This window comes from Trachypithecus francoisi, unplaced genomic scaffold, assembly GCF_009764315.1.
Source record: "Trachypithecus francoisi isolate TF-2019V2 unplaced genomic scaffold, Tfra_2.0 Contig01579, whole genome shotgun sequence".
Lineage (NCBI taxonomy): Eukaryota > Metazoa > Chordata > Mammalia > Primates > Cercopithecidae > Trachypithecus > Trachypithecus francoisi.
Window position 1 is genome coordinate 31,494,818 of NW_022681442.1, and position 24,937 is coordinate 31,519,754.

Below are 24,937 nucleotides of genomic sequence, written 5' to 3' on the forward strand. Positions count from 1 at the left end.
CCACTCTAAGGGGGTATGATGCTTCTTCAAGTTTGGAAGTCACCCTTGCCTTTACTTTCCAGTTTAATGGATCGAGCTTATTTTGATTATAGCAAAATAAAAATTAATAGCCCACCTGTATTTAATTTTTACCATGTACCAAGCACTGTATTACCTTCTTTACTTTCATTATTTCATTGGATCCTAATAACAATTCTGTGAAGTAGGGACTGTTAGTCGTCCAATTAATTACTGAGAGAGGTTAAATAACTTGGTAGATCAATTAGATTACTGAGAGAGGTTAAATAACTTGGTAGATCACACACCTAGTTAAGTGGTGGCACTCAGACTTGAAATATTTTTGTGATATTACAGAGCCCAAGCTCCTCACCAGCACCCTCTCTATAGCCTTATAAGGATATTGTTGTCTTTCCTTTTTAAATTTCTCTACCATTTAATACTTAATCTGTCTTATTGTTTTTCAGATAATACATAAAATAATTGATCTGGGATATGCCAAAGATGTTGATCAAGGAAGTCTGTGTACATCTTTTGTGGGAACACTGCAGTATCTGGTGAGGCCTGTATTGTTTCTTTGAATTTAAGTGTGTGTAGGATTCTCTTATTTCTGAAGATTATGAATATAGTAGTTCAAAAATAAAGTAGTTTTTCCCATACAGTGTTGGTGTTTAAAACATTTTCTCTTTTGAAGGCCCCAGAGCTCTTTGAGAATAAGCCTTACACAGCCACTGTTGATTATTGGAGCTTTGGGACCATGGTATTTGAATGTATTGCTGGATATAGGCCTTTTTTGCATCATCTGCAGCCATTTACCTGGTAAGAAATGGATGAGAACTTGGGCACGCTTAATGGGAATGGAAATATTTTCATTTGTCTACTTTTTTTTTTTCTTTCTTTAATTGCCTTTGAAATATACAATTGAATATAATTAAATGGCAAGAAATCTTAAGAGTATTTGTGAGAATCACTTTGTCAGCTGAGGTAGCTTTTGATTTTATAGGCATGAGAAGATTAAGAAGAAGGATCCAAAGTGTATATTTGCATGTGAAGAGATGTCAGGAGAAGTTCGGTTTAGTAGCCATTTACCTCAACCAAATAGCCTTTGTAGGTAAGTATATTTTAGTTAAGGAAGTTTGCCTCAGTTTCTCCGGGGTTGTAAAGGAACAGTAGAGTAGTTTTCTGTTTCAAGTTGCATTATCCAGTAGCATTTTCTGTGATGATGTAGAAACTTTCTATATCTCTGTTCGCCACATGAGGCTATTGACTACTTGACAGGTAGCTAGTTTGGCTAGGTAACTGAATTTTGAATAAATACTAAATGTAAATAGCCATTTGGGACTGACTAGTGGCTACCATATCGGACAGCACAGATCTAGTGGAAACAAGAACTGCCATTTGACTGATTGACATAGGTCCTAAGAAGGTTCTTAGGATAATGAAGGAAATGGGTTCTTTGCAGAATGGATTTGGACTCATCCGTTGGAATTGTCAGTAACTAACGTGGAGTTTTGAGTAGTTTTTGGTGGAAAAAAGTTTGTTCCCTGTCATTTCATGAATTTGAAAGTAAGTTATGAAATGGTATAGACAAGTGATGTGGGAAAGAAAGTGGACAACCTACAAAATTACCTTTCTAATAGTATAAAGGGAAATTGGAACATAATGATTTGCTTTTCACCCTATTTTGTATGTTTTCTAGTTTAATAGTAGAACCCATGGAAAACTGGCTACAGTTGATGTTGAGTTGGGACCCTCAGCAGAGAGGAGGACCTGTTGACCTTACTTTGAAGCAGCCGAGATGTTTTGTACTAATGGATCACATTTTGAATTTGAAGGTTAGTCTTAATGGGTCTACTGCATAAGACCAGCATTGAAATTAACAAGTTTATTTGGAAAATTAGCATAAATGTAGTTTAATAATCTTTTCCTGTTGCTTACTTATTTATTTTGAGACAGGGTCTCGCTCTGTCACCTAGGCTGGAGTGTGGTGGCACGTTTTAAGCCCACTGCAACCTTCACCTCCCAGGTTCAAGCAATTCTTTTGCCTCAGCCTCCCAAGTAGCTGGGACTACAGGTGCATGCCACCACACCCTGCTAATTTTTGTATATTTAGTAGAGATAGGGTTTCACCACGTTGTCCAGGCTGGTCTTGAACTCCTGACCTCAGGTGATCCGCCCGCCTTGGCCTTCCAAAGTGGGATTACAGGCGTGAGCCACTGCGTCCAGCCCTGACGCTTATTTGAACAAAGAAAATTATATTCTTAGAGCTGATTTTTAAAAAAAATTTATTTAGCAAGCTGTCTCAGTTTGCTTCTCTGTGGTCTTTGTTGATTACTCCTTTGAAGCAGCTTTTTAATTTACCTTTTCCCATGTTGTTGCCATTATCCTCATTCATTTATGTCTAGTCATACTGGATTTGATTTGGTAAGGAAGGTTCCTATCTGCCTTTCATGGCTCTGCACTTACTCCCTAACCTATAGTTAATTCAATATGTACTACCTATCTCATCTTCTGAAAATGCTTTTTTATTCTTCTGCCCAAGAAACTAACATAGTTCTTTTTTTAAACAAGTCAAGTGTAAACTGATCTGCTTGGCTTTTTGGGGGGGCTTTCCCTAACCAAGTTTTGCCTTGTACCTGCCTCTTTTAACCTTTACCTCATACAAGACCAGCTTGTCACTGCTCCTTATACCTCAAACCCATTATCTACCTTTATGCTTTGACAGATGCTATCCTTCTGCCTAGTATGATATCCATTTCTGTGTATCTCCTCACCTACACTGGCATGTCTTCAAGAACTTTTCTTTAAATGGTCTCTGCCACACAATTTGTCATTTAAAGGCTATATTCTCTATTTCTTATCTTCCATTCATGCATCTTCATATAGATTGTTTTCTTCTTCAATGTTGGGATTGTTTTACTACTTTTATTAACAATCACCCACCCTACCCATCCTAACCATGGCATTCAGTACAGAGCAGGGCATGTATCAGGTTCTTAGTAAAGTATTTATTGATATGAATGAGAGCTATAGATAGTTCTGTTGGGCAGTGTACCCAGAAACAACTCTCATCAATAGTCTTTACATTTTTATTGATAGTTTATAGTATACAGGTTTCTAAAATTGAAATGAGAAATTATAATCATTTTATGTTGGAGTACATGGCGAGATAGTTCACTTTAGTCTGGAACTCCTGAGCTCACGTGATCCTCCTGCCTCAGCCTCCAGAGTAAATGGGACTGCAGATGTGCGCCAGCTCTCCTGCCTAATTTTTAAATTTTTGGTAGAAATGGGGTCTCGCCATGTTGTCCAGGCTGGTTTTGAACTCCTGGCCTCAAGTGATCCTCCTATGTTGACTTCCCAAAGTGCTGGGATTACAGATGTGAGCCACTGTGCCCGATCTTGGCATACTTTATTAAATAGAAACTTGAGGCCATGTGGATGTCATTCTTGGCTAACACTGAAAAGATACCTAGCTTCTTCTTGATTTGGTTTCCTTCTACTGTGCCAAAGAATAAATTATCCCTCAGTGCGTTAGGAAAGCAGGGCTTTAGTTCTGTGTTGCCTCTGAAACATTTCGGTTGTGAATGAATCACATCTCTTATTTGTTACATACTTGTCATAGGAATTATAGCATCATTTCTGCTTTGAAGGGCATGTGTGAGCCTCTTGTTATAGGGCATGGGGAAAGATTCCACATTATGGAGTTTGTAGTTTACAGACTTAAATTCAGTTTGCAGCACCACTATTTATTTATCTGTGAACCTGAGCAAATGTTTTTTGTCTATCTCAAGGACAGTAATATCTTCCTCAAAGCATCAATATTATTATGAGGTTATACAGAGTAAGGTATATATAAGGTACTTGTTATAGTAGTTCAAGAAGCTTCAAGGATGCTTGTTAGACATGATAATAGGACTGAATTTTGAAGAATGAGATTTTTTAGGGAAAGGGTGGGGGTGGGATAGATTTATAGGCAGCAGAGCATCATGAGCAAAAGTACAGAAGTATGAACTACAAAACAGCTTGGTGTTACTGTAGGACATTTTCCTAAAATGTTTATATATATTGTACAAGAAAGGAATGATGTCTGTTTGATTTTCACTTAAAAAAGGAAGCAACAAAACAGTTACTATTTCCCTTTTGGAAAAACAGCTTAGCAAGTCTGATTGTATGCATACTTTCCAACTGTTTATTATGAAAATCTTTAGATACGTAGAAGAGTTGGAAAAAGTGTACTGAACCTACCACTAAAAATAATGGTGAAACAGCAACATTTAATTATTTTTTTCTTTTTTTTTTTTTTGAGACGGAGTCTCGCTCTGTCGCCCGGACTGGAGTGCAGTGGCCGGATCTCAGCTCACTGCAAGCTCCGCCTCCCGGGTTCACGCCATTCTCCTGCCTCAGCCTCCCGAGTAGCTGGGACTACAGGCGCCCGCTGCCTCGCCCGGCTAGTTTTTGTGTTTTTTTTTTTTTTTAGTAGAGACGGGGTTTCACCGTGTTAGCCAGGATGGTCTCGATCTCCTGACCTCGTGATCCGCCCGTCTCGGCCTCCCAAAGTGCTGGGATTACAGGCTTGAGCCACCGTGCCCGGCCAATTATTTTTTTCTTTGCCTCCTCTTTCATGCCCCTAAATGTAACTGTATTCTGAGTCTCTTCTTGGTTCTTTTTCCATTACATTTCCTTTTTTTTATTAGGCAGTCTCTTCAACTGTATAGCTTTACCTATAAACGGCACATGGATAACTCCTAAAGTTATTTCTCTCCATAGCTTTGACTTTTCCACCAAGGACTTATAACTGTCGTATAACTGTATAACTATCTGGTTGTTCCACTGGCACTTAAGACTTAATTTATTAAAAACTGAACATATTTGTTCTATCCATTAAATTTATTTCTTTTGTTTGTTTTTGAGATGGAACCTCACTGTGTCTCACGATCTCAGCTCACTGCACCCTACACCTCCTGGGTTCAAGTGATTCTCCTGCCTCAGCCTCCTGAGTAGCTGGGATTACAGGCAACCACCACCATGTCTGGCTAATTTTTATATTTTTAGTAGAGATGGGGTTTCACCATGTTGGCCAGGCTGGTCTTGACACCCTGACCTCAGGTGATCCTCCCACCTTGGCCTTCCAAAGTGCTGGGATTACAGGCATGAGCCACTGCACCTGGCCCCATTAAATCTACCTCTATGGATTTCCTACACTCTTATTTGCACTGTCACCTTTTCAGTTACCCAGATGGGAAACTTTAGCTGTCTTGACTCTTCCTTTCTCTTCAATTGATATATCCAATTATTTTATAAATTTATCTTTTGAATATCTTAATAATTTTGAGCTTGCCAGGTACTCAATTTAGAAAGGCTTGCATAGTTCTCTTTCACTTATTGAATAAAGTTCAGACCCTTTCATTGGTACTCAGAACCTATCTTGGTTTCATATCAATTTATACTTCTGGACTTACCTCTTACTAATGCCCCGAGAGAGCATCATTTTAGGTACATTTGAACTGCATTAATTGTATTCTCTGATTATGCCCATCCCTTTCTACTTTTCTGCTTCTGCTCACCTTGTTTTCTGCCTAAAGGAACTTATTTTTCAGTCCTTTCCCATTTCAGTCTTTCTTTCATTTCAAAGTTTAGCTCAAGTAGTGCCTCCTTTATGAAGTGCCCGCTTCCTACTGCCAAGTGTATGATACTTTACGCTGATTATAACACCTATCACATTTTACCTGGTACTTTAGTTCTCCTAGTATATCTTAATACCTTCTGTTTGACTATAACTGTATGGAGGGCAAGGATCATCAGGTACTCAGTTTGTATACCCACTACTACCACCACAACACATTTAATATTATGTACCAACAGTATGTACATACCAATAGTAGGTACTCATTAAATATTATAGTGAACAAAAAAATAAATTTAGGTTGTATTTCCTCTTTTTTCTTTTGCTCCCTTCTGGCCTGGAGCTTTGGTAGTGGGATGCCATGATGACATATCCTAATATCCTGTGTAAAAGTAGATGTCCATTATAGGATTTTCATCCTAAGTTTCTGCTATTGCTATAAATGGCAGCTGTCATAGTGTGAAATCTGCCTAAACTGAGAAGGCGTGGAAAGTCTCAGGTAGTATAATTGTATTGTAAATCCATATCAGTTTTGAAGATTTCCCTACTCCCCTTTTAAACATAAAAGATTTATATTAAAGAGAAGTCTCTTAATAAGAGAAATACTGGCAATCATGTTGTGACATTTGGAATTCACATGAAAAGGATCAACTTCAGGCTATAAAAACAGTTTGGTATTTCTTTTTAAAAATTTTGTTAATACAGGTGCGGTGGCTCGTGCCTATAATCCCAGCACTTTGGGAGGTGGAGTCAGGCGGATCACTTGAGGTCAGGAGTTCAAGACCAGCCTGGCCAACATGGTGAAACCCCATCTCTATTAAAAATACAAAAATTAGCCAGGGATGGTGGTGCATGCCTGTAATCCCAGCTACTCGGGAGGCTGAGGCAGGAGAGTTGCTTAAACCCAGGAGGTGGAGGCCGCAGTGAGACGAGATTGCAACACTGCACTCCAGCCTGGGCAACAGAGAGAGACTCTGTGTCAAAAACAAACAAACAAAATTGTTAATATGCTTTTAAGTTTTTTTTGTTTGTTTGTTTTGTTTTTTTGAGATAGAGTTTTGTTCTGTCACCCAGGCTGGAGTACCATGGTACGATCTCCACTCACTGCAGCCTTCACCTCCCAGACTCAAGTGATTCTCTCGTGCCTCAGCCTCCCACATAGTTGGAATTACAGGTGTGTGCCATCATGGCTGACTAATTTTTTTGTATTTTTAGTAGAGACAGGTTTTCGCCATGTTGGCCAGGATGGTCTCGAACTCCTGTCCTCAAGTGATCCACCTATCTTGGCCTCCCAAAGGGCTGGGATTACAGGTGCGAGCCACTGCGCCCAGCCTAATTTTTTAAATTGACAAATAATTGTACATATTCATGGGGTAAATAGTGATGTTTCAATACATATACTGTGTAGTGATTAGATTAGGATAATTAGCTTATCCATCATCTCAAACATCATTTCTTTGTGTTGGGAATATTCAGTATCCCTTTCTTTCTTTTTTCTTTTTCTTTCTTTTTTTTTTTTTTTTTTTTTTTTTTGAGACAGAGTCTCTTTCGGTCGCCCAGGCTGGAGTGCAGTGGCCGGATCTTGGCTCACTGCAAGCTCCGCCTCCTGGGTTTATGCCATTCTCCTGCCTCAGCCTCCCGAGTAGCTGGGACTACAGGCGCCCGCCACCTCGCCCGGCTAGTTTTGTTTTTGTATTTTTTAGTAGAGACGGGGTTTCACCGTGTTAGGATGGTCTCGATCTCCTGACCTTGTGATCCGCCCGTCTCGGCCTCCCAAAGTGCTGGGATTACAGGCTTGAGCCACCGTGCCCGGCCTTTCTTTCTTTCTTTTTTTTTTTTCCTTTTAGAGACGGAGTCTCACTCTGGCGCAATCTCGGCTCACTGTAGCCTTGATCTCCCAGGTTCAGGCAATTCTCCTGCCTCAGCCTTCTGAGTAACTGGGATTATAGGCGTTGTGCCACCAAGCCTAGCTAATTTTTGTATTTTTAGTAGAGACGAAGTTTCACCATGTTGGCCAGTCTGGTCTTGAACTCCTGACCTCAAGTGATCCACCTGTTTTGTAATCCCAAAGTGCTGGGATTACAGGCGTGAGCCGCCATGCCCAGTCTCAGTTTAGTATTTCTGTAGCACCACTTATTTGGGCATCTGTGTTAGGATTTGTAAGTGGAAATAATAGTGGGCCTTTAAACTAAAAACTGTACAGCAAAGGAAGCAATTAACAAAACGAAAAAGCAACCCATGGATTGGGAAAAGATACTTACATACCATACATCCAATAAGAAATTAATATCCTAAATTTATAAGAAACTCATGCAACTCAATACCAAAAATGTCAATAACCCAATTAAAAAATGTGCAAGGGACCTAAATTAGACACTTCTCACAAGAAGAAATTCAGATGGCCAACAAACATATGAAAAGGTGCTCAACAACTCTTAGCATCAGGGAGATGCAAATCAAAACCACACTAAGATAGCACCCCCCCACCTGTTGGGATGGCTATTGTGCAAAAGAAAAAAGGTAAGAGTTAGGATGTGGGAAAAAAGAAATCCCTTCTACACTGTTGGTGGGAATGTAAATTATTACAGCTATCTTGGGAAACAGTATAAAAGTTCCTCAAAATTAAAAATAGGACTACTGGCCAGGTGTGGTGGCTCACACCTATAATCCCAGCACTTTGGGAGGCTGAGACAGGTGGATCATGTGAGGTCAGGAGTTTGAGACCAGCCTGGGCAACATGCGGAAACCCCGTCTCCACTAAAATTACAAAAATTAGCTGGGCATGGTGGTGCACATCTGTAGTCCCACCTACTCAGTAGGCTGAGGCAGGATAATTGCTTGAACCCAGGAGGTGGAAGTTGTAGTGAGCTGAGATCATGCCACTGCACACCAGCCTGCGTGACACAGCAAGACTCTGTCTCAAAAAAAAAAAAAAAAATAGAACTGTAAGATTCAATAATCTCACTTCTGCGTATCTATCCAAAGGATTTTAAAGCAGGCTTGTGAAGAGATATTTGCACTCCCATGTTCATCGCAGCATTATTCACAATAGTCAAGATATGGAAATAGCCTAAATGTCCTTTGACAGATGAATAGATAGGGAAAAGGTGGCATATATACACAGTGGAATAGTATTCAACCTTAAGAGAAAGAAGGAAATTCTGCCTTTTAGGACAATGTGGATGAACCTGGAGGACATGCTAAGTAAACTAAGCAAGACACAGAGAAATATTGCATGATCTCACTTACATGTGGAATCTATAATAGTTAAACTTAATAGAAGCAGACAGTAGCATCATAGTTGCAGGGGCTGCAGGGACGGGGGTGGGGAGGTGTATGTAGAGATGTTCATCAAAAGGTCCAAACATGGCAGCAAAAGAAAAAAATACAAAAATGACAACTATGAAGAGGTGACAGATATATTAATTCGCTGAAATGTGATAATTTCACAATGTATATCAAAACATCAAGTTGTATATCTCAAATATATAACTTTTTATATGTCAAAAAAATTAAATTGTCACAAAATAAAATATTTAAAAGATAAAGCAGTAAATGAGGAGAGGGCTATGACAGATGAAACAAGATAGGCTCTATGTAAATGATGGTTGAAACTAGGTGAGGTATTCACAGTTTTGGGAAGGGGCTTATTATACTGTTGTCTATAGTTTTATGTCTTTGAAAACATCAATTCAAGTTTGTGTTTTAAAGGGAAAAAAAAGAAATAATAGTGGCCTTGGATTAATGCCCACATTTGTAGTAAGGATTTTCAGCAGAGAGAATTTTAATCATTTGCATATACTAGTCAATGTAAGGCATGGAGAAATGTAGGCATTAATTTTGTATGGCTTTTCTAAGGACACTGGAAGGAAGAGAATTTAAAATCATGTTCTTTTCAAAACACTGAAGTCCAACTCTGTTGCTGTCCGCGCTTACATGGGCAGAGCCCCACCTGACTCAGCCTCACACTCACTTGGCCTGTATCAGGTTACTTTTACTGGGGCTTTTGGAGAGAGTGATAAAACTGTTCTTGTTTGATTTTGGGCCCTTAGGCAGGTTGCTGCTCTGGGGTTAGGTTGCCTTATAAAAAGGTAACTCACCACGCATAACAATGCTTTTTCCTGTTTAAAGAGAGACCTAGTTCTTCTATCAGATGATTTCTTAAGGCAGCACAAAGTAGCCAGACACAAAAAGAGTTAAGATCCAAGCTCTACCAGTTATTACCTGTGTGATCCCTAACAAGTTATTTAACTTAGAACTCTGGTTTCTTTCTCTGTTTAAAATGGAGATTAAAAGATCTAATTATTGGGGATGTTATGTGAAAGTGGTTTACCAGTCTGGTGCGGTGGCTCACGCCTATAATCCCAGCACTTTGGGAGGCTGAGGCGGGCGGATCACGAGGTCAGATCGAGACCATCCTGGCTAACACAGTGAAACCCCGTCTCCACTAAAAAATACAAAATATTAGCTGGGTGTGGTGGCGGGCGCCTGTAGTCCCAGCTACTGGGGAGGCTGAGGCAGGAGAATGGTGGGAACCCAGGAGGTGGAGTTTGCAGTGAGCCGAGATTGCGCCACTGCACTCCAGCCTGGGCAACAGAGCAAGATTCTGTCTCAAAAAAAATAAAATAAATAAAGTGGTTTACCCCAGTGGTTGTCTTCTGTTAGGCACTTCATGAATTGGAATGTTTCCTTTTAGGTCTATGATAATGTTTTTTTCAAAATAAATAACTGTTCTTTCAAATTGGGATTTTTATTTATTCATTTTGTGCATCCCTATAACTTTGAAGTTTTATTGTTGGAACTAACATCTATTGTAGAAAAGGAAATTGTTCAGTTTTCAGAATGTCATTTTATAATTATAAAAGGAGATCTCACTTTGGAGAATGAGTGAACCTTGTTTAATGTAGAAATAATGCCTGTTGATATTCACCTTTTAGTATCTGGCAGTGAATCTTTTATGTAGCAAATGATCAATAAATTTACCTTTTTTTCTTATTTATACAGATAGTACACATCCTAAATATGACTTCTGCAAAGATAATTTCTTTTCTGTTACCACCTGATGAAAGTCTTCATTCACTACAGTCTCGTATTGAGCGTGAAACTGGAATAAATACTGGTTCTCAAGAACTTCTTTCAGAGACAGGAATTTCTCTGGATCCTCGGAAACCAGCCTCTCAATGTGTTCTAGATGGAGTTGTAAGAAAATTAATTATAATATCCCTAGAGTATATGAAATCTAGAGGGATTGCATGCCCTGCATTTTTATGCATACGTGGAATTCCTTGGTCTGGGGAGCACATTCTGTTTTGGTTTTGTCCTACTCCCAACTCTTATCATTGCTTTGCAAGGTGAACAGGATAGAAATTTGTTGTTTTGAACTTTGCAAGACTTTTTCTTTGGTGCCAGTTTTCTGCTCCTGTACCCACACCAAACTGAGGGTCAGGTTGCTTACTCTCTCGGCCCAATAACGAGATGCAGATGAACTGGGAGAGGAGGGAGTTTTTATTTCAGTAACCAGTTACAGGTAGAAGGCCTGGAAATTATCGCCAGACCAACTCAAAATTACAAAGTTTTCCCAGAGTTTATATATCCTCCTAGCTATATGTCTATGTGTAAGTTTGCATTCATCTAAACACATAAATGATTATTTTAATCTGTAACTAAGGTCTGAGTCTTGACATTCCTCTGGAGCCTCAGTAAATTTATTTACTCTAAATGGGTCCAGGTGCTGGGGTGATTGCCCTTATCTTGTCTCCTATTAAATCACAGAGGTTTGAGGAGTTCCTACAGACCTCCAATAAACTTGTTTGTGGAAGCCTGAGGAGTTTCTTCAGACCCCTAATAAAACATTTAATCCTAAATGGGTCCTGTTAAGAATTCCTTCATTATTTTGCTTTTAGGCCCAGGAAAGGCCTGGGTGGAACTCTTGGTAGGCTTTGGTTACATTTCATCCTTTGTGTAAGGGCACTGGCTTTTCCAGTTGTTGTTGTTGTTGTTGTTTTGAGACAGTCTTGCCCTGTTGCCCAGGCTGAAGTGCAATGGCGCAATCTCAGCTCACTGCAACCTCTGCCTCCTGGGTTCAAGTGATTCTCCCTGCCACAGCCTCCCAAGTAGCTGGGATTATAGGCGCCCGACACCACGCCCAGCTAGTTTTTTGTATCTTTGGTAGAGATGGGGTTTCACCACTCCTGACCGACCTCAGGTGATTGGCCCACCTTGGCCTCCCAAAGTGCTGGGATTACAGGCGTGAGCCACTGCGCCCGGCTGTTCTTTCAGCTTTTAGTATTTAACTTCACCACTCAGTGAGTGCTGAAACAGTTGTTATGGAGGCCTGTGTTAGTGAGACCTGGCCTGCCACACTCCCACTTATTATTCCTTCTTGGCTTGGTGCAGTGGCACATGCCTGTAATCCCAGGACTTTGGGAACCCAAGGTGAGTGGATTGCTTGAGTTCAGGAGTTTGAGACCTGCCTGAGCAACATGGTGAAGCCCTGTTTCTACAAAAACTACAAAAATTAGCTGGGTTTGGTGGTGCACCCCTGGAGTCTTAGCTACTTGGGAGGCTGAAGTGGGAGAATCACTTGAGTCCAGGGAGGTTGAGGCTGCAATGAGCCATGATCACGCCACTGCACTCGAGCCTGGGTGACAGAGCAAGACCCTGTCTCAAACAAAAAAATTTCTTTTCATATTTGAAGTCCAGTACTCTGAAACTACTGTGAGACCAGCAGTCTCATAGGTCCTGCCAAAGGATGGATGGGTGGTAAAATACGACTGGTCATCACTTTTTTCCCCATTTTTCTTTTTATGACTTTATTCAGGCATATTAATTATCATGTTCTCATTTAAGGTGTACAATATAGTGATTTTTTGTTTCTTTTTTATTAACTTGTCACTGACTTGATGCTCAATTGCAGTGATTTTTTTTAAAGTAAATTTACCAAATTTTGCAGCTATCACCATAAATCAGCTTAAAAATGTTTCCATTAACAGTCCATTAACTGTTAATCTCCATTCTGCCCACCCCAGGCAACCAGGAATCTATTTTTTATCTCCAAAAGTTTACCTTTTCTGAACATTCCGTATAAATGAAATTATGTAATATATAGTCTCCTGTCTGACTTTTTTTACTTGCCTTGTATTTTTGAAGTCCATGCATGTTGTAGCATGTATCAGTACTTCATTCCTTTTGATTACTGAATAGTTTTTTCACTGTATATATCTTTTTGTATTTGTTCTTTGGGTTTTGGTGATTGTTCACTTTAGCCCATACAAAAGTTTGGGTCGTTTTCCTCAACAAAAGTATGGACTCTGTTATTTGTAAGAGATATGCTAATACACATTGACTTTGTTCATTTGCATTTCAAAGTAGAAAATCTGGTACATAAGTATTTAGAAAACCTAGGATTTTCAAAGATCCTTGAGCAGGATTTTAATTGTTTGTTTCTTTTTCAGAGAGGCTGTGATAGCTATATGGTTTATTTGTTTGATAAAAGTAAAACTGTGTATGAAGGGCCATTTGCTTCCAGAAGTTTATCTGATTGTGTAAATTATATTGGTAAGTCCAGTCCGTTTAGCAGCTGAGCTTTAAACATGAATTAATTTAACTTTAACTCTCAGTATGATTAGTAGAAATGGACTTTTGATGTTGTGTTCTGTATCTCATACTTGAAGTTTCTATATGGAGTTATATGAGAATTCTGAAAAATTGATTTATATAGTTTGGAAGGTGAAAAGGTAGATATTAAATCTCCACCAGATCATTCATTTAAGAGAAGATTTAATTTCTTGAGGATAGGACTCTCACAGGAGAATGAAACTTCATTATTAGTTAAACCTACTTTTTAATTGTCTCTTCATTGTCTAAGCATGTTCAAGTATTTATTTCATTTTTCCTGTGAATACTGCTTGATGTTCAAATGTTTTAATTTATCATGTGAAAATTATTCTTTTCTTTTGAACAAGTTAAGTGTTTGATCACTGTATGTCTACCCAAATAAAATAAAGCACAAAATTACAAAATCAACAACAAAATTGAGCAGAGGGGCTGAAATATATGTAATCTTACTTTTTAAAAAATCTTTTTATTAGTTTTCTTTTGAAATTTTCGTTTAAATTGAGGCAGTTTACATAGAGTAAAATTTACAGTGTGAAATTCACAGATCATATATTTTGATAACTTTTGACAAATTTATATACTTGTGTAATCCATACCACAGTCATGATGTAGATCATTTCCTTCACCTCAGAAAGTTCCCTCATGTCTCTTTTCAGTCAACTCCCCTTGCCCCAGACTTTATTATTATTATTTTACTAATGGACTTTTTTTTTTAAAGAATGGTTTTAGATTTGCCAAAAAATTGGGCAGATAGTACAGAGTTTTCATATAACTCCCCTTACTCATGCATGTAGTTTTTCCTATTGTTAACATTTTACCTGGGAGGTGGAGGTTGCAGTGAGCCACTGTCACACCACTGCATTTCACCCTGGGCAACAGAGTGAGACCCTTTCTCAAAAAAAAAAATAAAAAACATAAAATATTAAAAAATATTAAAAAGTTAAAAAAATCTATTTTACATTAGTATGATGCATTTGTTACATTTAATGAACCCATATATTATTAATTGAAACCCATACTTTATTCACATTTCCTTCATTTTTACCTAATATCCTTTTTCTAAGATCTCATCTAGGATACCACATTATATTTAGTTGTCATGTCTTTTTAGCTCCTCTTTGCTGTGACATTTTCTCAGACTTCAAATAGTCCTTGTTTTTGATGACTTTGACAGTTCTAAGGAATACTAGTCAAGTATTTTGTAAGATGTCCCTCTGCTGAAATTTGTCTTTTTTTTTTTTGAGACAGAGTTTCGCTCTTGTCGCCTAGGCTGGAGTACAGTGGCGCAATCTTGGCTCACTGCAACCTCCACCTCCCAGGTACAAGCGATTCTCCTGTCTCAGCCTCCCGAGTAGCTGGGATTACAGGCACGCACCACTATGCCCAGCTAATTTTTGTATTTTTAGTAGAGACAGGGTTTTGCCATGTTGGCCAGGCTGGTTTCGAACTCCTGACCTCAGGTGATCCGCCTGCCTTGGCCTCCCAAAGTGCTGGGATTACAGGCATGAGCCACCGTGCCTGGCCCTTTTTTTTTTTTCTTTCATGATTAGACTGGGGCAGTGGGTTTTTGAGAGAAAGGTCACACAAGTAAGATTGCAGTGAATTGAGATCATGCCACTACATTCCAGCCAGGGTGACAGAGCGAGACCCTGTCTCAAAAAAAAAAAAAAGAGGGAGTTATGTTCCCCTCTTTTAGGATAGAGTATCTACATAATTTATTTGGAATTCTTCTGCATAGGAGATTTGTCCTTGCTCTCCCATTTATTAATTTCAGTCATTTATTTATATTAGTATGGATTCATGGGTTTTTTTAATACTTTATATTATAATCCAATACTAGTTTATTCTGTTGCTCAGATTGTTCCAGGTTTGGCCATTTGGAGCTCTTTCAGTGGGCTCCTGTACCTCTTTTACATGCCCCCATCAATGAGTTGTTTTTGTTTTATTTTGTTTAAAAAGTTTGATTTTTTTTTTGGTCTGTTGTAGGAAGCCACAGGTGGAAGTTTGGGTATACAATAGGAGAAAGGCTAATTGAGAATATTAATAATTATTAAGGGAGGCAAATATTTTTCCATTTATATAGCTTAATTTATTTAAAGTCTGCTTCAGAGGATGTGTTTTCTCGTAGGAACACTAGTGTAGCAAGTTTTGCCTAACCTTTGTCTGAAGTTTTCATTAGAAAAAAGTAACAGGGAATATACTTGCTGCCTTACAGTATGAATCTGTTTCAATGTTGGAGAATTTCATATGTTAAAGTAGAATTTCATTGAACTTAACACATGGTTTTAGAAAAGTAGCGTTCCTTTTACCAAAGAATGGGTAAGATAAAATCACAAATAGATAACTTTTTAAAGTCTGGCATTGAAGAAAGCATATTTTATTAAACTGCCATTTACCCTCTGTGTTTTCTTTTTTTCTTTTTTTTGAGGTAGAGTCTCACTCTGTCACCCAAGCTGGAGTACAGTGGTGCGATCTCGGCTCACTCTAACATCCACCTCCTGGGTTCAAGCAATTCTTTTGCCTCAGCCTCCTGAGTAGCTAGGACTGTAGATGTGCATCACTATGCCCAGCTAATTTTTGTATTTTTAGTAAAGACAGGGTTTCACTATGTTGGCCAGGCTGGTCTTGAACTCCTGACCTCAAGGATCCGCCCGCCTTGGCCTCCCAAAGTGCTGGGATTACAGGTGTGAGCCATCACATCTGACTCTTGTGTGTATTCTTAATGCTGGATTGTTGGTCCAGGATATGAAATTTATTATTTAGAGGTAGGAAAGACCCAGAGGAAATGGGACTTGATTTAGAACTTGAAAGAAATAATTTGGATTAGCAGAGAGAAAAAGAGTATTCCAGATTGCAGAAAAGCAAACAAAAAAGACAGATATAGGAATAATCTCAGGCTCTGTGACTGTAGTGATTGTGTCATTCATTGTTTTCCCCTCCTTGTATCTGGAGCAGGGCTTATGTATTGCAGGTGCTCTGTAAATGTATATTGAACTGAATTAAATGGAAACAAGTGGCTGTTTTAGCATCAGTTTCTAGCATCTATGGGAATCCAGTTTTTGTAGACAGGAAATCACAGAGAACGATAAATCAACTCTAAAATCCTCAAAAGTAACTAACTCCCTTGCCCCTTTTCTCATCTTCTTGTATATAGTACAGGACAGCAAAATACAGCTTCCAATTATACAGCTGCGTAAAGTGTGGGCTGAAGCAGTGCACTATGTGTCTGGACTAAAAGAAGACTACAGCAGGCTCTTTCAGGGACAAAGGGCAGCAATGTAAGTGGATTCTGTTGTTTATAAGCACAATGCAATGTGCATCATATACTCAAGAATTAATCTTGCTGGTTTTCACTAATCAGTATTTCATATAATAGTAACATACTGGGCCAATTTGAAGTGTAATGTTCTGATTAAACTTGTAGAATTCTCACTAATGGACTGAGACCATTCTATTATAATGACTTGAGGGTAATAATTCCCATATGGTCCTAGTACAAAAAGATTGTTTATCACAGAATATTATAGGCAGGAAGTCTTTAGAGATCAGATTCTAGAGATCAGTTATTTCTCATAGATTGATAATAGACACTTAGGTTTTGGCCTTGTGGCAGTTTATGTTTTTAAATTATTATTCAATGTTTCTGAATGCTGAATGCTGATAATATCTTTTTTCTTTTTCTTTTTTTTTTTTGCTATGGTTTAGGTTAAGTCTTCTTAGATATAATGCTAACTTAACAAAAATGAAGAACACTTTGATCTCAGCATCACAACAACTGAAAGCTAAATTGGAGTTTTTTCACAAAAGCATTCAGCTTGACTTGGAGAGATACAGTGAGCAGATGACGTATGGGATATGTAAGTGTCTGAGTAATATATTTCAAAGGAATATCTGGTTTCTTAAAGCCATCTGTTGTTTTGCCTTCTTAACTCACCCAGTTGTTTTACTTACCTTCACATTAGAACAGGAGACAGGACAACTTAGATTACCATAAACCATGTTTGTTTTGAATGTTACCTCTTTTTAAAAATTTGCTTAGTTGAGCAATTTAGTTTCACAATTGGGCTAATTATTTAGCTCCAAAAAAATACAGAAGCAATTTAATAATCTTGAATTTCAAACCTAATTTAAAAATAAATACAAAATCTGGACTTCTTAGCCAGTGCTGTGGACTGAATGTTTGTGTCCCCCATGAAATACGTATGTTGAAATTCTGACCCCGAAGGTGAAGGTGTTGGTAGGTGGAGTCTTTGGGAAGTGACTAGGTCATGAGAGTGGAGCCTTCGTGTTTGGGATTAATGCTCTTACAAAAGAGGCCTGAATGAGATCCCTCACCCCTTCTGCATGTGAGGACAGAGCAAGAAGATAGTCATCAGGAACCAGAAAGCAGGCCCTCACCAGATACCAAATCTGCCTTGTTCTTGGATTTCCCAGCCTTCAGAACTATAAGAAATAAATTTCTATTGTTTTTATGGCACTTAGTCTGTGGTATTTTGTTATAGTAGCCCAAATGGACTAAGACAACCAGGGGAGTCTTAAACTACTTACCTTTCTGTAAATAATGACACAAATATTCTAAGGCTATGATTTTTTTCAAACCATCTACTGTGGAGTCCTACTATTTTTTGCATACACGGTCTCCAAATTTTCAGTATTTGACTCCAAGCTTATCTCCTTCAGATACACTAAGGAAATGTAAAAAGACAGAGTTAAAATATGAGTAAATTGAAGGAGTCACTACCAGCATGTCTGTTTTCTTTTATAAAACAAATCCTTTTTAGGAAACAAATACTGCTTGTACACTTGTCCTGAGCAAGGTATGTGTATCTCAGAATAAACAATCAATAGTGTCCAGTTGAGTGACTGAATTTACTCTCCAGAACTGGTTTTATTAATATTATTGTTATTTTATCTCTATTTGTATATTATTGACATTCTGGCAAGGGATAAAACATAATTATTTCATTAAAATACCTTAGACTTGTCAAAGGCTTATACAATTGTTAAAGAAGAATGAGGTAGATCTATATGTGCTTTTATTAAAAGATCACCTGGGTCTTTAGTTGACAGCAAAGTTTTAAATTGTGGGAAAAAATAAAGAGTATACCGGTGGTTTCATTTGTGAGGGAGCAGGGTATGTGTCTGTGTAACAAATAATCATAGTAAGGTCCATTGAGGTGGATGGTAGAAGGGAGGAAGAGAGAGTCTTTTCTGTTTATATCCTTTTATAATATTTAATTTTTAAAAATCACTTTCAAGTATTAAATTTCTTTTCTGGCCAGGTGTGGTGACTCACGCCTGTAATCCCAACACTTTGGGAGGCCGAAGCTGGTGGATTCCTTGAGCTCAGGAGTTCAAGACTAACCTGGGCAATGTGGGGTAGAACCCCATCTCTACAAATAACACAAAAATTAGCCGGACATGGTGGTGCACACCTCAGCTATTCAGGAGGCTGAGGTGGGAGGATCACTTGAGCCCTGGAGATAGAGGTTGCGGTGAGCCAAGATCATGCCACTGCACTCCAGCCTGGGTGACAGAGTGAGACACTATCTCAAAAAAAAAATTGTTTTTTCCTTTATCCACCTATCTCCACACTGATATACATATTTTTTTTTTAAGAAAACAATCGGCCGGGCACAGTGGCTCACGCCTGTAATCCCAGCACTTTGGGAGGCCGAGGTGGGCGGTTCACGAGGTCAGGAGATCAAGACCATCCTGGCTAACACGGTGAAACCCTATCTCTACTAAAAAATACAAAAAATTAGCCGGGCATGGTGGTGGGCGCCTGTAGTCTCAGCTACTCGGGAGGCTGAGGCAGGAGAATGGTGTGAACCTGGGAGGCGGAGCTTGCAGTGAGCTGAGATTGCACCACTGCACTCCAGCCTGGGTGACAGAGTGAGACTCTGTCTCCAAAAAAAAAAAAAAGAAAGAAAGAAAACAGTCATCTGTATTCATTTCCTAAGGGTCCCATAATAAAATCCCATAACCTGGGTGGCTTCAGCAATAGAAACTTATTGTCTCACAGCGCTGGAGGCTAAAAGTCCAAAATCGAGGTGTTGGCAGGGCCATGTTTTCTCTGAAATCCGTAGAGAAGAATCTTTCCTTGTTTCTCTCTAGCTTCTTATGGTCTTATGGTCTGCCAACTATCATTGGCATTCCTTGGCTTACAGTTGCAGCACCTTAATCTGTCTCCATTGTCACATAGCATTCTCCCCTGTGTATCTGTATCCTGTGTCTCGTCTTTTCTAAGTACACTGGTCATATTGGATTAAGAGCCCAGACCATTCCTGTATGAGTATTAATTTATCTAATTACTTCTGTAACGACCTTATTTCCAAATAGGTCACATTCTGAGATATTGGGGGTTAGGAATTCCACATATCTTTTGGGGGGCCACAATTCAACTCATAACACATCTTTGATGTTGACATGGCAAGGAGGCAGGCAGGCCAGTAATTAAATATATGGCTATTTCTGAGATAACCAATTTAGACTTTTCTTTTAGCTTCAGAAAAAATGCTAAAAGCATGGAAAGAAATGGAAGAAAAGGCCATCCACTATGCTGAGGTAAAATCATTGACCTCATTCTGTATACTTATTAATTCTTGATGTCTCCATTAGCAACTGTCTTTGGTTTTGGTATATAAAGAGCATTTTTCATGTCATTCCCGAAATTCAGACAAAATTCTAGTAGATGCTTTGTATATAAAGAGGGAGGTATCATAGTGATTAAAAACAAGGGCTTTTTGAAAATTACCTAGTGCCTTACTGAGCTTCAGTTTCCTTTATTTATTTATTTATTTTTTGAGACAGGGTCTCACTGTGTTGCCCAGGTTGGAGTGCAGTGGCATGATCAAAGCTCACTGCAGCCTCAACTTCCCAGGCTCAAGCAAGTCCTCCCATCTTAGCCTCCTGTGTAGCTGGGACAAGAGGTGCACCACCATGCCTGGCTAACTTTTACATTTTTTTAGTGACAGGGTCTCACTATATTGCCCAGACTTGCATCAAACTCCTGGGCTTAAGCAATCCTCCCACCTCAGCCTCCCATAGAGCTGAGATTATAGGCATGAGCCACCACATCCAGCTAGTTTCCATATTATGGGCACAATTTCTTTTCTAGTAGGGTTATGAAGATTAAATGGGAGTCAGTATTATTTTTGCGACTGGTTTAGATAGGATGGCTGCACATCTGGGTTTACTGGGACTGTCCCAGTTTATACCTAATATCTTGCCATAATTATCAGTAGTAGTCCCTTTCACTCTCAAAATTACGCTGGTTTGGACAATAAATTATATGGTGTCCCTAGGCATAGATCATTCTCTAGGTGGCAGATTTTTTTCCCCTTATCCTGTACATTTGTCCATGGTCCTAAGTTATTACACTACTTAATGTCAGTACTTACCCTGAGGATGTGGGTGGGAATACCCATGGTGTCCTGGGGTGGGAAATCCAAGGTCTTTATCTTTTTGTGTCCCTGTTCAAGGCAGTGGGGGCCAGGAGGCAATCAAAATCATAGAGCCAAGATACAAGTAATATCAGTGGTTTTGGTCTTTCTTGTTAGTTGACACCTGTTGTACCTTTTTGCTTCTCCATAAAAGCAAATACTAGTAGTTTACTGTTGTCAGGAGAGAAAAGAGAAGACTAAGAAAAAGTGTATTCTTATGTGAAGGATTAAGTGTCAGAATCTGAAGAATAGAAAGGCTTTAACAATATCAGTGTTTCATATTATATTATTTAGTTCTCTAATGAAGCAGCAGGTCATTCTGTATCCTTAAGATCTGAATTTTGTTTCCAATGATGTAGTGGTAAGCCTTTCATTTCCTTTGTATTTTCATCATATTTTAGGTCGGTGTCATTGGATACCTGGAGGATCAGATTATGTCTTTGCATGCTGAAATCATGGAGCTACAGAAGAGCCCCTATGGAAGACGTCAGGGAGACTTGATGGAATCTCTGTAAGGATGTACTTGTGTTGTTGGTCTTGACATCTGTAATATTTTGTAGCAGATTGTTCTTTCTGCTTACATCTGGCAAATTAAACCTCTATGTGGTTCTTTTCTATAGTTTTCCTTTCCCCAAATATATTGGCATTATCTTTAAAGTGGAAGCTTTTTCTTAGTCACAGGGAACTTCAGAAATAATTCTTTGGGTTGGCCTTTTTTGGTTTTGAATAAAAGCATTTATTTCATATGAGTGTTAAGAATTTTCCAAGTATAACTAAGTTACAAACTGTTTCCTTACTCATAGTACCTCTGGTCCAAGGTATTGACTCTTAAATGCCCTAAAATTTGAGATTTTTTCTGAATTAAAGTTCTGGATTAAAAACTTCAGATATTTTCTCTAATTATAGGTCATAATTTTTGTCTGTTTAAGTGTCTCTGGTGCAGAGATGTCCTCATGGTAGATCAGAATAGATAGGGACTATATTAAACTTTGCATTTTAAGAACTTGTATAGTTCTTATTACTCAATAAAATGCTCTGTGAAATACTCGTTGGCAATATGAACTTGCTTTAAAATGGGTTCATTATTCAAATAAAATAATATTGTTTCAAGTTGTAGATTACTGAAGTCATTAAATTACCTTCACATATCAGAGCATGTTTTCTCTTTTACAGGGAACAGCGTGCCATTGATCTATATAAGCAGTTAAAACACAGACCTTCAGGTAAGACACTTCTATCACAGTGCTTGAAGGCATTTTAGGTAACTATCACTAGCCTAACAAATGTAGGGGATTTAATATTTTTAAGTTAAAATTTTTCTTAAAGCTGCAGAATAAATTCCAGTTTTGGTATTGCCATTGAGACATGGTATAATAAGTTTTAAGTTTGTGAGAATTTAGGAGATTAAAAAGAGAAAGTAACAGAGAAAATGAGGTAGAAAAATTTTAGAAGGGGACGTGAAAAGAAAGAATGGAAGACAGAAAAAAGGAACTCAGAGGAAGAAGCAGCAAGAAAATGTTTAGAAAGATGAAAAAAAATAAGTGTTGCTTAAGATTGGAGAGGTTGGGCAGGTTGTGGTGGCTCACACCTGTTATCCCAGCACTTTGGGAGGCCAAGGTGGGTGGATCACCTGAGGTCAGGAGTTCAAAACCAGCTTGGCCAACATGGTGAAACCCCATCTCTACTAAAAATACAAAAGTTAGCCGGGCCTCGTGGCACATGCCTATAATACCAGCTACTTGGGAGGCTGAGGCAGGAGAATCGCTTGAACCTGGGAGGAGGAGGTTGCAGTGAGCCAAGATCGCGCCACTGCACTCCAACCTGGGTGACAGAGCGAGATTCTGTCTCAAAACAAAACAAAACAAAAAAATATTTAGAGAGGTTGGAAAGAATTTGGGGCAATGGGTTCAGGTTTGGAATGGTTAGAGGGAAGGCCTGTGCTGTTCTAGGCCAAAGCAGATTGCCTTGAAAATAATGCCTTCATCTGCACTGGTCACTGATGACTTATTTTATTGGTAAAACAATTCCTGTTGAACACCTGCTAAATACTGAGCAAGGTCTGCTGGAAAGAGTACTGGATGGGGAATCAGAAGGCTTGAATCCTAGGTTGAGTAATTTACCGACCGTTACCTCAGACAAATCTCCGTTTCCCATTTCCTTCTGCAAAATGGGGTGGGAACCTAGCATTCCTACTCAGTGAGTATATTGTGACAATGTATTTAAGAGGATGTTTGTGAAAATGCTTTGAAAACTATAAACTGTTATGTACCTGCAAGATATTATCATTTAGTTAAAAATTTGTTTTGAAGGGTAACAGAAGAAATAAAGTCTGTGCCCTAATGTGCATTATACTTAAATGCATGTTAAAAAAGATATACTTTTATACTTTAAAATTTGTAGACACATAGCAACACATGCAAATTAATATACATGTGAAATTGTATTTCATATACTCTTTTCACATTTAAAAAAGAACACTATCTCCTCTTATACTGCTTTTATTTTACTGAAATGTATTCAGTTTAGTCTGACCAGCAGTTCTCAAAATGTGGCATATGGACCTGTGAGAATCCTTGAAACTTTGTCAGAGAGTCTGTGAGGTTAGAACCATTTTCATAATAAGATGTTATTTGTGTTTTTCACCATGTTGACATTTTCACTGATGGTGCAACGTAAAATGGCTTGCACCTTAGTATGAATCAAGGCACTAGCGCCAAACTATGCTAGTAGTCGTTATATTTTTTATCACCATGCATTCACAGTTTTTTAAAAATGACAGTTTCACTTAAAAATGTTCTTGATAAAGCAGTAAAAATAGTATTTTATTTAAATCTCAGCCTTTGAGTATGTTTTTAATATTTTGTGTGATGAAATGGGAAGTACTCATAAAAGTGTTTCTTCTATACAGTGAAGTATGATGGTCATCTTAAGGAAAACCACTTCAGTAATTGTTTATGTTGCTAGTTGTCTGGCCTCTTTCAAGGAAGACACCGTTTTTACTTGGAAGAGCAACTGTCAGGCAAACTATGATTATTCAGATTTGCATACATGAGATAATTTCTAAGAAATTAAATGAAAATAAAAAGTATAGCGCACTTACTACTTTAAGGGAAAAAAAAACAATATTTGTTGTCAATGATAACATTCCATGTTTCAAGCAAAAAGAATTTTAGAAAACTTGTATTTACCAGCTGGAATTTGTCAGCTTCTCAGCACTTAAAAACTTTTCTGACAAGATCAGTAGTATATCAGAAAGATTTGAAAAATGTAAAACAGTGCAAGGGTTCTCACTAAGATTTTTTTGATTTAGAAAATAATTTTTTTTGGTTTTTGTTTTTAGAGGTGGGCTCTCGCTATGTTGACCAGGCTGCTCTTGGACTCCCTGGGTTCAAGCAATCCTTCCACTTCAGGTTTCCAAGTATCTCAGGTAGCAGTAGCCAGGTGAAAGGAGGTGGCTCTCGTAGATATGAGTATTCTGTGTAAAGACATGTATGTATAGTACTTAGCATGTCTGAGGAAATGCAGTATGACTGGAGTCTAGAGTTTCAGGAGAGAGAGAAAACCTAAATATAGGAGAGAGAGAAAACCTAAATATAGGAGAGAGAGAAAACCTAAATAAAGGTTTTTTTTTTTTTTTTGTATGTTTGTTTTTAATAAAAACATGTTAGTGGGCAATAGGTTTGTTATTTTTAAATGAATTAAGACATGAGTATTTTTAAATTTCTGTTTAATTCCTGAAAAACCCTTTGGGGTTCTCAAGAATTTTCTAATGTAAAGGTATTCTGAGACCAAAAAGTTGGAGAACTGCTTATCTAGACTATTCTCAGAAGTTTGGCTGCTCAGGAAAGAAGAGAGGTGAGTGAGTAGCTAAAAGGAGATGTAGAGCCAAGGGAGGTCACTTTTCAGAAGGAAGACTTAAACATCAGGTGCCACATGATGGTGTTTTAGTTAACAACAATCTGTGCATACTATGGTAGTCCCATAGAGATTATACTACTGTATTTTCACTATGTATTTTCTATATTTACATGCACAAATACTTACCAATGTGTTACTGTTGCCTACAGTATTCAGTACAGTCACTTGGTGAACAGGTATGTAGCCTATTGTCAAAAGGCTATACCATACAGCTTAAGTATATAGCAGGCTATACCATCAGGGTTTGCATAAGTACACTGTAATATTCACACAGTGATGAAAATGGCCAGTGATGCATTTCTCAGAACACATACTCGGGGCCAAAAAACCCTGT

General features: G+C 38.3%; 1 protein-coding gene across 3 annotated transcripts in view; it reads left to right on the top strand.

Annotated features, from left to right (window-relative positions):
• CHUK (component of inhibitor of nuclear factor kappa B kinase complex) overlaps positions 1-24,937 on the top strand; it is a 44,641-nt gene that overhangs the window by 11,066 nt on the left and 8,638 nt on the right. For all 3 annotated transcript variants that reach the window (XR_004431165.1, XM_033185835.1, XM_033185846.1), the window contains exons 6-16: positions 465-554; positions 692-816; positions 1,001-1,108; positions 1,697-1,832; positions 10,628-10,822; positions 13,078-13,180; positions 16,395-16,518; positions 16,946-17,097; positions 19,746-19,807; positions 21,087-21,196; positions 21,859-21,908. Coding sequence is in view for 2 of the 3 variants with exons in the window: in XM_033185835.1 (XP_033041726.1) it covers positions 465-554; positions 692-816; positions 1,001-1,108; positions 1,697-1,832; positions 10,628-10,822; positions 13,078-13,180; positions 16,395-16,518; positions 16,946-17,097; positions 19,746-19,807; positions 21,087-21,196; positions 21,859-21,908 (1,255 nt within the window). In the remaining variant the exon portion in view is untranslated. The remainder of the gene's footprint in view (positions 1-464; positions 555-691; positions 817-1,000; positions 1,109-1,696; positions 1,833-10,627; positions 10,823-13,077; positions 13,181-16,394; positions 16,519-16,945; positions 17,098-19,745; positions 19,808-21,086; positions 21,197-21,858; positions 21,909-24,937) is intronic.